Source organism: Cynara cardunculus (genome assembly GCF_001531365.2).
Source record: "Cynara cardunculus var. scolymus isolate 2C chromosome LG 5, CcrdV1, whole genome shotgun sequence".
Classification (NCBI taxonomy): domain Eukaryota; kingdom Viridiplantae; phylum Streptophyta; class Magnoliopsida; order Asterales; family Asteraceae; genus Cynara; species Cynara cardunculus.
The window spans coordinates 34,814,453-34,827,789 of NC_037532.1; the positions used below are offsets into that span (position 1 = coordinate 34,814,453).

The 13,337-nt window shown below is 32.2% G+C and overlaps 1 protein-coding gene across 1 annotated transcript; it reads right to left on the minus strand.

The window, feature by feature from the left end:
• Nucleotides 1–2,750: 2,750 nt before the first annotated feature.
• On the minus strand, nucleotides 2,751–6,666 carry LOC112512769 (O-fucosyltransferase 34-like). Its single transcript, XM_025118906.1, has 9 exons — nucleotides 6,593–6,666; nucleotides 5,894–6,316; nucleotides 5,187–5,254; nucleotides 4,998–5,086; nucleotides 4,743–4,908; nucleotides 4,233–4,522; nucleotides 3,938–4,142; nucleotides 3,708–3,865; nucleotides 2,751–3,158 (listed from the first exon to the last, which is right to left on the minus strand). The coding sequence occupies exons 2-9, from the start codon at nucleotides 6,228–6,230 to the stop codon at nucleotides 2,936–2,938; spliced, it is 1,536 nt and encodes a 511-aa protein (XP_024974674.1). The 5' UTR covers nucleotides 6,231–6,316; nucleotides 6,593–6,666; the 3' UTR covers nucleotides 2,751–2,935.
• Nucleotides 6,667–13,337: the final 6,671 nt, after the last annotated feature.

The window sequence follows — 13,337 nt, forward strand, 5'->3', positions numbered from 1 at the left end:
TTTTGTTTGGAGAGAAGAAGAGAAAAAAGGGATGAAATGAAGTCACCATTTGTGAAAGTGTACTCATTTTCCTGTGTAAATCACCAAGGAAAATTGCTTCATAGTTTGTATGGGTTAAGTTGTCTGTCTTGATGAATTTACCTGTCTAAAGGACGGGAGACTGGTGGGGTGAGACATAGACAGACCCATTGTAGAGCATATAGTGGCCCGTGCTACCGTATTGTTCATCCATTGTAGTGTAAAAAATTAGTGTCGTGAAAAGTGTCGCCATATATATTTTGAAACTACAATAAGAATACAAGTTTTTTTTGTTAGTTGGTTTGCAAGGCTTTTCTTCCACCATAGACCCGAGTTCGAATTCTGTTAGTGTAATTTTCTTAGTTTTTTGTATTTATTTTGATTGGAACTTGGTGATGTCGTAAATGTTGGTAACGTGGATATTAAGTTATCAAATTATACCAAAGGGCATTTGGCCTAACGGTATCGTAGCGTTTGGTCTCTTAGGAGGTCAAGGGTTCAAACTTCACCATAGATGAGGAGGGTGTGTGAGTTTATTTGTTGCATTTGTCGTATATAAATATTATATGCTTCAAAATAAAGTTATCAAATTATATTGTAATTTTTGATTACGTAGAAGGATGTCATACTAAAAATCATTTGATGTTAGGTAAGTTCAGGTAAAATAGGTATGAAATAGGAAGAACTGAATGTTTATTATTTTAATTATGAATAATAATCCAGTCGAAGAATCATGTGAGAATATAAATGAAGGTGAGAAGTGGGGTTTAGACTCTTGATCATTTTTAATCTCAAACACAATCCATGAACTGTGTTTTAGAAGGGAATTGATTCAGTGTTTCTTACTAACACTGATCTAGTGGAATTCTTAAATTAAGATTGATCCAAAAGATGGAGATCTTTGCTTACCTTTCTCACTGAAATCTAACCCTTTTGAATATGCTGCTCGAGGACCATAATTTTTTTTATTTCGAATTCAATTTAAAAGTAAAAAACATCGATTTCCCGTCACTATGAAATTGAATAAAGATTTTAAAAATACGTCCAAGTATCACCTTCGATTCTAACAGCTATTCTAATTTTAACAATTCCAGATTTTATTATATTATTAAAATATTTAATTTATTTTATATATTAAATTGTGTTTATAGTAATGAGGTGTGTACAACTATACACTATCAAGGTTCTCTTTATTAATATAATTGCAATTATTGTTCTTTTGCTTTGTGCAAAAGTTATATATAAATATTAATTAAAAAAAACAAATAATTTAATACCCAAAATTCAAATTCCTATGTTGAAAAAGGGTATTTATATAATAGGGGGATAGGGTCTTTTTGGAGTTGATGTTGAATAAGCCCCAAAAAGCTCTTCTTCTTGGATCATTCAACCATTTGGGATTTCTTGGATCACAACCCTCAATTAGTACACTTATTAATTATAATATCAAGGTTTGTGCACCCCTAAAAAAGAGGATCAAGATACATGTATTTATATAGTTAAGCACTGGGTTGGGTGTCTTAATTTGAAAAGTCAAATTTGAATTCGGGTTTTGGTTCGTTGATTTTCTAGGGTTATGTTCGGTTGTGAACTTGACTTCTCTTGTGGACCGAGGGATAAACGCGAGTACAACATGTTGCCATGTACATTTACATGGTATTTATGTTCGGTTTTTTCATGCCTTCAGCGTGTAGCTCAATTGGCAAAAGGATGTGACTATTTTGCCAAAATGCAAGACTGGTCCCAGTTTTGAATCTGGGCTCCCGATAGCCTCAGTTGTTGATTGAGCCAAAAAATACTCTCTCATATTGATATCCTTGAAGATGGGTTCATGTAGGACCAGATGAAGTTATCGATAATCAATTTTTTTTTACCTAAATAACTTTTACATAAATTATTATTTAATATAAGACATGAATATTAATTATTAAAATATATATATAATCATGAATGATTATCCTAAAAAATAGAAAGGGAGAATTATTTTGTTCCCCCATACCATTCATCAACGGGATTCCACACTATTACCATCATTAATTTCATATATTATTTAATATAATTAATCATTGATTGAATGATTAAATTATTTTTTTAAAATTCAAAAAAAATTCCTCTCACAAAAAATATTAAAAAAATAAAGAAAACTTGTGTATGCATGATGAATGTAAGAAATTCACGCATGTTATTCATGATGAATGTATACATATATTTTATCTTTTGTCTTCCGGTTCACAACAGATACATGTGCGTAATTGATCTCCCCTCCCCTCCCCTCTTTCTCTCTCTCTCTCTCTAGAGAGAGCGCGCGTTTAAGTTCATACGTTAAAAAAAAAAAGTAACCAAATAAGATAATAAGAAAACGTTCAAATCAAAAGTGATTTTATACTAACATCACATGTGATTCACGCGACTTTGGTCGCCCACGCTTGCATCGACCACCAGTGTAAAACCACATGTGATTTTGCATGTAATCAGGTTGTTTCCATGTTCTTTTATTTAGTTACTGTTCTCATTTAAACCTCACTCATTACATATATGTGTGTGTTTTACAAAATATGGTAATGACCCATGTAAGGTAAAAGGTCGTGTATATCGTCTTACGAGTTGTTCTTTTTCCTTACATTAAAACATGTTTATAATAAGATACTGGTTATCGACATCAGATACCCAATTCAGCAATTTTCTGACCGTTATTTAAAAAATCCAGTAAAATAACAAACAGACACATGATATTGTTTAAGCTAGAAACTTTATGTATATTATATATTCAAAATACTCTCAAATGTATTGAATGTTACATGTCCAAATCCCCTTTTTATGCCTTTCATCAACACACATGAACATGATACATTTTCTCCAAGAAAATGTATATACCACAAGTATACAATCAACTATCACAAGTAAGAATCATCACTAGTTATGAATCCAAGCACTCATATGGGTTTGCATAAAAGTATTCTTCTTCTTTTGGTCGGTCGGAAATCGTTACTCGTCGCGTTGGCCGTCCCATTCGGTCCACGTGAACTTCCTTCACCGTGTTTGAGAACTCATCCCAGCTCAACGACCCTTCGCTGTAACGGTCAATTAAGTCAATCAAGACCTTTCTATCAAACCGAATCGTCTTCTTGAATCCCAAGTATCTGGTACGTTCCGACAAAATCAGACCAAGAGCATCATGTGAGAGGCAAATCAGGTACACAGAGGCCTGCTAGGTGGCAAGTGCCCACAAGAATCCCAATTTTCCAAAGAGATGGTAATTCCACACTTGCGGCTATCAGACTCATAGAAGTATGCTAGGTGGTTGGCTTAAGAGTCCAGTATGCCCACAAAAACCCTGATCCCCAAAGGAATTGTAACTCTCACCCTGTGACTCTGATAGCCACAATGTGAGAGTTACAATTGAGTTGGGGATTGGGCTCCTTGTGTTGTGGGCACACTGGGCTCTTAATGGTATGCTATGTAGCCGGCTTAAGAGCCCAGTGCCCAAGAGGAGCGCGATCCCCAAAGGGACTATCAGACTCACAAAGGTTTGCTAGGTGGGTCAAGTGTGCTCACAAGGAGCCCAATCCCCAAAGGACTGTAACTCCCATATTGCAGCTGTCAGACTCAAACCCTCGTCTGTTTGTGCAAGTATACCACCCCAGAACCAACTGTGTTTTATGCTACAAAAGAAATCGTTAATGGCATACCTTCGATGACCCTCAACGACCCTAGCCATGTTCCCGTCATACGTTGGAACAAATATATCACTTTCTAAAGAAACATAGTAATCGAGTGCAGCCATTTGTGATGAATGGTTCTGAAAGAACCCGAGCTCCAACCGGTCCAGCAGCATCTCCTTTCGGACCTGTTCATGGCTAACTCGTTAGCCAACATACCGTTAGACGAAAGAAAAATAGTTAAGAGCAATGCTACAGACCAGATTCGGGAACTCCGTAGCCAAACTAGCCATCCGCCTTTCGCCGCCGTAAATTTCACCAGCGGCAATGTAAATTTGAATGTTACGATCAATTCTCAACGCCCGTAGAATCAGAGCAGTTTCTTCCGGTGTCATGGGACACAACCCTTCTTTCCTCTTGAAATCAGAATCAATTTCTTTCTCTTTCCACCACGGATAAGCATATCTAACGATTTCGGAAATATACCGAAATGAGATACAAGATAAAAACAAAATAGGGTATAAAGAAAAAATCGAATCTTGATTCGAAGATCACCTCATTCTTGTCAATTCTTCTATTTCGTCACCGTTGCAGCCTTGCGTGCAGCCAGAGAAAGCCAGCATATCCATTTCGTATCTAAGATGAAGAACTAAAAAAGGCCCGTTTTTCCGGAGGATATTCACAACTTTTCTACCTAATTCCTCAATCTGCGAAGTGAATCTAAGACCGCTGAAATTTACTCTACAACGCAGTTTTTGAATCTCTAAAGGAAGCCCATTGTTGGCAAGCCGAGCATCAGTTCTATTTAAATGTACAACTTTATACCTCCGGATAAGCGGAAGGATCTGTGGATGAATAAATACGTCAACAAATTAGACTCATTTTCGCGTTAAAACCTGTGCAGGTGATAGGATTCAGCTAAATGACCTCAAGACAAGTGCTTTTCGAAAGCTATGACCTTTTGACAGGTTTCTAGGCATTCTTATGTTAAGCGGTGACATTTTCAAACATGTTAGATGGTCATTTAACCAAAAGGACCCGATGGTTTATGGGCGTAACACGAACCTGATGATGATAGTATGAAATATCAGACCAACTAATTGGTGCCAACGAGTGAAGCTTTCCGAGCTCAACTCTTCTTTTAATCCGTGGGGGAAGCTCTTTCAATATTCGAACCTCATCCCTCAACGACTTGATGAAATGATCAACGTCAAAGATGTCCTCAAAGTCACTGGACCGTAAATTCCAAATCTTGAATCAGATTTCAATCATTTTTGTGTAGTTTTCGGGTTAAATTAATTGGGAATACGATGAACTTACCTTGGATCAGCCCAAAATGACGACTTATCCAATTCGGGAACGATTAGCGTGACGTTTAAGTATCTAGCAACAGCAACCATATCACAAATCTGCATACCCGAATAACAAATTAGCGCATTAATCGGTTAATCGTTCAGAAATTGAAGCAATTCCATATTGAAAATGGAAGTAGAACAGCAAACTACTCACTGCTCCTCTCATTTGATTAAGTCCTCCATTGCAAGAAACCATAAGATAACCATTGTTCTTATAATCCCCTGCAAACAGATTCAAGTTCAAGATTAGCAAAACTTTCAAACCCAAATCAAAATTTATACAAATTTGAAAAGAATCGTTCCGCAGAGTTGGATTTCAAGAAAAATTTCAGCTGAAACGGGAGATTTTAATACAATCACTAAGCAGATTCATGTTCAAGATTTGTACGACTCCCAATGAAAAATGCATCATGAATTCGACAACAAATTCATATGAATATGATAAGAGTTTATTCTGAATACTTTGCCATTCAAGAAACTTTTCAGCTGAAGAACTTGAAACTGAACACAGTCAACCAAGAAATGGAAGATTTCAATACAATTACTAAAGAGGAAACAATCAGAAATACATTAATCTACGTTCAAATGCTGCAAATATCCATCTTTAAGAACCGGATGAAGTATGCAATTCACAATGAATCAACCAAATGAATAACCAGAAGGAAGATTTCAATACAATCACTAAACAGCAAACAAATAAACTATGCATAGTCAAAATGAATCAACCAAATAAACTATGCATAATCACAATGAATAAACCAAATGAACTATGCATAATCAAAATGAATAAACCAAAATAAACTATGCACATTCACAATGAATAAACCAAATGAATAACCAGAGCAGAAGGAAGGAACCTACTTTTTGGGGGAAGAAAAACTCTGGACTCCATGAAAGAAGGAGAAGGGAGGTTAGTCTGAGGAGGGGTATAACAAGAAGGCCAAGTTTTCAACAATCTTGGACCCCAAACCTCACCCACAGTCAATAATTGAACAACACAGATCCATATCAACAAAGTTGTCATTCCTCTTGTCATCCACAATATCATCTTAGCTTGAGACAATACCATCAAACTTGATTTGTCTCCTTTACTACCTTCCCCACCACCACCACCACCAACACCCCCAAATGTTACACAACCACCCATTTCATTCAACTGCTCCTCCTCCTCACAGTTCTCAACTAATCTACAACACATTGTACTGAAACCAACAGAACCACCATTTTCTACTTTCTTGATTGCATTTCAGCAAAACCCTTGATTCATTTTTTCAATCTTTGATTCTGAAATCAACAGAAAGAAGACAATCAAAGAAGTGGGTATTTTAGATTTGGTAATTGATAATGTGGGTATTTGTTTAATATAGAAAAAAGCAGCAACCTGATCCAATCATATTCTAATCCCTATTATTTGCAGAAATCAAGAAAGAATCCCAAAGTTGTGATGAAAACGAAAACGCCTCAACTATCGATTTCTTTTTTAACTCTTGAACGAAATGCTTGTTTTTGAATCTCGTATTGATCAATGTAATCAATTAAAGCACCAAATGAAGACAGTACCAGAAACCCTTTTCAGTCTTTGATTCTTGGATAAGTTTTCCGACCAGATTTCGGCGAGTTTCGCCGGAAAACAGAGAGAGAGAAGGAGAGAGTAGGAGAGAGATTGTAAGTCGGTGAATAATTGTTGAAAGATGAGAAGGGATTTTTGTTTATATGTAGTTAATTTGTTGAGCTGTTAGAAGACGAGTTGAAACTGGATTTTTGAGCCTCTAATTACGGAGCCGATTGATTACTATTGCCTTTTGATCATTCTTTTTTCTTTTACAGCAATATTCACATGTGAAGCTTTTTCAAGATTCGATACTAAATCAAGTTTTGATCATCTATCATTATTAAGACATTCGTTTTGTGTTTCATCTATTTGGTTATTCATGGTTTTGTTATTGCTTTCAGGAATTTACTGCCAAAAAATTCGTAATTTATCGTAAGAAATCGTTCAAAAAACGGTTGTATGAAACGATCTTTTTTCTGTGAATGAATGAAGTGTCGCTATGGGGATTTTCTTCCTTTTGCCGTTTAAATGAACGAAGTTTGAAAGCGATGCTTTTTATACATCAAAGATCACATTTTTAGAAAGACGTTTAAGGGGATAAAAAATGAAATAACGTGTTCATTCGACCGTACTTAAAAAAGCGTCGATTTTGTCTCGTATGTATGCACAAAATGCATGTTACAATTTCTCGTATTTGCTTACCTTTTTAGTATAATCTTTTTCTTACATATGCAATTGGACCAGAGAATGCGATTGCGTTATAATGTCGTAATTGAACCATGTTTTTTCAGGGTAAGAAGGGGTACAGAAAATGCCTCGAGCCAACGGATAAGTCACCCTTACTGCCACTCTGCAGAACCGTACATGAGATTTTCAACAGACTTGATAAATACTGATAACTCTCGGATAGAGCATTAGAACGGAAAGATCCTTAAATATAATTTTACTACTCTATGACGATAAAATATCACGGCACCATTCACGATAACCTAAAAGTCTTGAGTCCAATTTCGGTTTCGATTCGGTTTTTCAAGTTAAAATCTTGTATGTTTTACTATTTTCAATAGTGTCTTTTTTTACGAAGGGGTAAAAATGTAATTTTAATACTCTATGACGATAAAATATCAAAGCTTCATTCATGATAGCCTAAAAAACTCGAGATCAATCTCATATTCGATTTGGTTTTTCAAGTTAAAATATATTGTATTTGTTTACTCGTTTCAACAATGTCTTTTTTTACGGGGGTTAGAATGTAAATTAATACTTACTGCTTTTTCTTAACGCTATTATTTACTTACCTAATAAGATTTTAGTCCACTAAAACGACATCATATGCAAACAATTTACTCGGCAAATGCTTATCGTGGTAAAAGTCATCGCCCTCACTTACCGGGTAAGACTCTTGGTCCTTGTCTCATTCTTACCGGATAAGATTCTTGGTATTTACCATATTCATCCGGTGAAGAAACATGACTTGATAAACGCTTACCCATATAAATATTTGATAAACAGACCCTTAGTTTCATTCAGTTTTTCGAGTCCTTGAAAGAATCTTGAAGGACAATAATGAAAGAATTTGATTGTTTTGGGGTGTTTCTGTAAAAAATGAAACATTGGTGGTAATGCAGAAAATGTGACATTGTTCATACTTTTTCCACTTAGTTTTTCCATAAAATATCAAACACATCATTCATGAACCTCAGAAGTATAGAAAGTGTTAATGTTGTATTTTCTAGTTACAATTAATGACCATAAAAAGGACCATTTTAGAGGTGTTCATGAGTTGAGTTGATCGGGTCGAAAATATTTGAACAGTCCAACTCAATATCTACGGTTTAAAAAATCTTAATTCAACTTAACCCAAATCAAAGTGCAATACAACTCAACCCAAATCGTACGGGTTGGTCGGGTTGATGCTTGATATATTAAAATATTATTGTAAACTTGAATATGTTGTTTCTTTACTCATAATTTATTTTTCATCATCAACTATTTGATACAACTTATTCATACTTCTTAAATCTTATGTATATCGCATTCAATTGATTTTCTCAATTTACATATATATGTTCACAGTTACTGAACATATATACGAATGAGTTTTATAGAGATGGAGAATATATTGAAAATATGTGTAAATGAAGAGAGTAAGTGATAGCGTAATTGTGTAATGTATATATTAATATAAACTCAACAATCATATTAAATACAAGGATATCGGGTTCATCGGGTTGGGTTGATTTCAAATAATAGTAACTCAATTTCAACCCAATACCTACGGTTTGAAAATTTCACAGCTCGATTAGACATCAGAATGCTTCAGATTGAATTGTTTCGTATTGGGTTCGTTTGGTTGGTCGGGTTTTTAAACACCCCTAGTTTTCTTCTTTGTTAAGCCCTTATTTTATAATTAAAAATGTCTGAAAATTTCATTAAAATTTAAAAAAACAAGTATTGTATTTATTTTATCTGATTTATACCATCATACATTTTCATCTCTTTTTTCATTCAGTTGAAAAACAAATGAAAAAAGGCAGCAATATGAATGTCAAATTAAAAAAAATGAATTGCTCAGTTATTTGAATAATTTTTATGTCAATAACCACGTCAGGAAATAATACTGAGTTATATATCATATCACTCGTCACATCATCATAATAACCGGTTAATGTTTCAACTAGTTACCAGGGTACTTAAATGTTTAAAACTTTACACCTTATGTACCAAAATGAAAATTTTGAAAATACGTTACCAAAAATATGAATCAAGTTAAAGTACGTTATTTTTTTTTCATACAATTTGCCCTATTAGATTTAAAAGGAACCAGGTAATTTTGTTTTAATTTAAAAATAATAATATATTAAATTGAAATTTAAATAGGTTTTTAATTTGTTGAAATTACCCTCTTAAATCAACTAATAACCACCAATAAAAATGTCATTAATTTTTAATTTATTACCTTCTTGTCACAAGGTCAATCTCAATTATATATTAAATTAAATGGAAGGTTGATAATAAATAAGATGAAGTATTATTAATTATCCATTAATTATCACGTGAGAATGAGAGTTAAGGTGAGAAGCGTGAGAAAGAATCTGAACCTTTCATCACCTTTAATCTTAAACCCATCCATGAATCACACTTGATACGAGAATTGATTCGGTGCATCTCATCTCAGTGCATTGAATGTTAACATGCATCCAAGGGTGTAGATCTTTTCTTACGCTTTTTACCTTAGCTCTCCTTCTTAACAGAACCCAACCATATTTTTCAATAACGACCAACTAAAAGTCATCAGTATGATTAAGTACCAGTTCTTGAGTTTTCCATTTAGTCTGAAATATAATCGATTAGTTAACTTGATATCGAGAAATTGTTTATTGATTCAGCATTTGAACACGAAACAGTGATACCAAATATACAGGCTTAAACGAACAGGTCACAGGTGAACAGTATTCGATCATAGCGGGCTGAACCGTGTTTTGACTTTTGTAGTTCAATGAACGGTTTGCTTTTTTAAAACGTTATAAAATATTAAACCATCAATACGTTGGTTGTATAACTCTGTTCTGTTAGTGAAGGACGAAAGTCTGAGACCAATAATGGCTCATTTTCCTATACAGTGATAGAAATGGAAGAGGTCTTCTTAAGGCCCCACTCAATCTTGTTTTTATACATAGAACAAATTCATGTCGTTAAGAAAAAATGTGAATACATATTTTCTTAACGAATAATAGTTGGGTTCGTTTTTTTTAACGTATTTTCTTAACGAATGAACATGAACACGAAAATTACGTTCATTTAGTGTTCGTGTTCATTCATTTATTCGGTTAAATTAAACGAACAAACACAAACAGAACAGACAGAAACAAACCGTCATTCACTTTGGGCCTGTTTTTTTTTCTTTTTCAAATTAGCTCTTAATACCTTTGAAGTCTGATTTGTTCAAACGTTTAGGTATTAAGAATGTTTGTTTATTTTTAAAATAAGAGCTTAAAATCTCTAAATGTAATCTGAAATTTTAAGTGGTAAATGTATCTCTTAATATCACTTAATCCTAATCCGCCATCTACCAAATGGTTCATATTTTGGGGGTTGGAAGATACTTGTTAGCAAAAACAAGTTATATTTTATACTTTTGTAAAAAACTATTTATCTTTTATATTTTTGCATTAGTTTGATTGATTCAGATTTCGGATTTCAGAAATAAAAACAAACAATTTTACTGATCCAGATTTCAGACTTCATGATCACCTCTTATCTATACTATATTATAAAACATTTGATAAAAACTCTTAAAAATATTTTTTATGCATATAATATTGTTTATTGATGCATATTACTTAAAATTCAAGATTATAAGTAGATTGTGCGTAACTACAACTTATTAAAGCTTTATGTTTGAATTCGTGTAACTAAATGCAGATAAACATAATTAAATACATGATAAACATCTCATGTTAATTATAAAAAATCTAAAATATAACTGAGATAATCATCGAGTTCTAACAAAATACTTAGTTATTATCTTTATAAAAAATTATATTATTATATAAAAAATAAATTGCTTCGTTATTAAACTTAAAAATTATATTATTAAACCAAAAATTATATTATGTTATTTTTTCAAAATTTTATGATATTTTCAATTTTATATTTTATTCAAAAATAAAAACATTATCGCTTTCTTAAATTCACATAAAATCGTATTCTGACATCGATACAGATAAGAATAAACGAAACATTAAGATCGATATGTATCTCGCTATATTGCACAAATATTTTTCTAATAAATCAAAAATGAAATCATACTTCAGATTTCAGCACCCCAAAAAAATAAACGCAACACACACACACACACACACACACACACACACACATATATATATATATATATATATATAAGCATTCAAATAAAAACCGTCTCCATTTGTGTAAACCGTGTAAACTAATCTCATCCATCTATTTTATTGATCAATGGTCAAGATTAGTTTACTTTATTTTAGGAAATTAAAAAAATATATATTAAAAATTTATTTTATATCAACAATAAGGGCAAAATTGTAAACAAAAATACATTATATTCAAGGCAACAATATCTTTCTTATCATATTATAAATGAAACTATTTTATTTTGTAAAGCAATATATTATTTTTATGTTTAAATAACATCCATCAATAAAATATATCAAAAAAATAAATAAAACACACATATTCAATTCTGTATAATGAATCGTTTCAAAATTTGAATTACATTATATGAACGAAATTGGTTTCAAAATTTCATCAACAAACTAATCAACGTAATATTGATCATATTTCGTAATTTTCATTATACTGGTAGATGGATCCGTTACATTTAGATAACGAAAATTTTTCATTGTTTACTGAGTTCATAAAATTTTATAATACGACATGAAATAGTTTCATTGTCTTAACTGTTTACTGCGTTCATAGAATTTTATGATAAAACATGAAATTTTACTCATGGTTTGATGCGTCATTTATTATTTCACGATATTGATAATGAACTTTATTCACTTTTCGTTAATGTTACAGCCTTTTTATTCCTTATCCTGAAATTGTTTCAATGTCCTTCACACAACCATGTAAATATGCACCTTATTCATTATGAAATGATTTCAAGATGCACTGGTTTCATAATGAATCCGTTTCAGCATGTAATTATTTCATGACGAACCGCATACATTATTCACCCGTTTTATTTTACATTTCAACGTCACTGAAACGAGATTCACCATCAAACTAGTTCACTATTCATTGTTCAATTACGCCATGAACCAGTTTCACTTTCATGAAACTTATTTCATGTAAATTAATTTATTTTATTTCGCTCCTGATTTGATGAATTTATTTCTTTAAGCCTTGCAATCATAAAGATTCTGGAGCATATTACAATCTTCAAGATTCTGGAAAAGTTTTTTCATGTACCCGTTTCATCATGCATTATTTCATGATGAACCAAATACATTATGCACCCGTTTCACAACTTATGTTCAATAACACCATGAACCAGTTTCATTTTCATGAAACATATTTCATATACATTACTTTTCTTATTTCACCCCTGATTTGATGTATTCATTCTTTTAAGTCTTACAATATTCAAGATTCTGGAGTAGATTACAATCTTCAAGATTTTGTAGCAGATTCATTATTACCCGTTTCATCATGCAATTATTTCATGACAAACCAAATACATTATGCATCCGTTTCATTTTCCACTTCACCTATTAAACGAATCAACTACACCAACAATGCAACGAGTTCACCATGAAAATGTTTCACTACTCATTTTTTATTTGCGACATGAACCAGTTTCACCTTCATGAAACCTGTTTTATTTGTATTAATTTTTTTTGTCCAAATATGATTTGATGAATTCATTACATTATGGCTTACAATCTTCAAGATTCACCAGCAGATTCAATTGCATCACAATATATTCAATTCAAATTTTAAATATCTAAATATAATTAAATATTTAAATATTATCATTTATAAAATTTTCTTAATTACGTTTTCTTAATTAAGATTTATTAAAAACTTCTATATTTAATAGAAAATATTATAAATGACCTAAATGACCGAAATACCCTTATTGATTAAATTTAATTAAAAAAAATTGAAATTTTCCATTGATCGAAATTGGTTTACACGATTTTTTATAAATGCACGGTTTTCATTTGAACGTGTCCATATATATATATATATATATATATATATATATAT

Coding starts and splice junctions, on each gene's coding strand:
- LOC112512769 (XM_025118906.1), bottom strand. CDS start 6,230: ATGTGTTGTAGATTAGTTGAGAACTGTGAGGAGGAGGAGCAGTTGAAT. Junction 5,087..5,186: donor TTAATCAAATGAGAGGAGCA/GTGAGTAGTTTG, acceptor TCGGGTATGCAG/ATTTGTGATATGGTTGCTGT. Junction 3,866..3,937: donor CTACGGAGTTCCCGAATCTG/GTCTGTAGCATT, acceptor AGCCATGAACAG/GTCCGAAAGGAGATGCTGCT.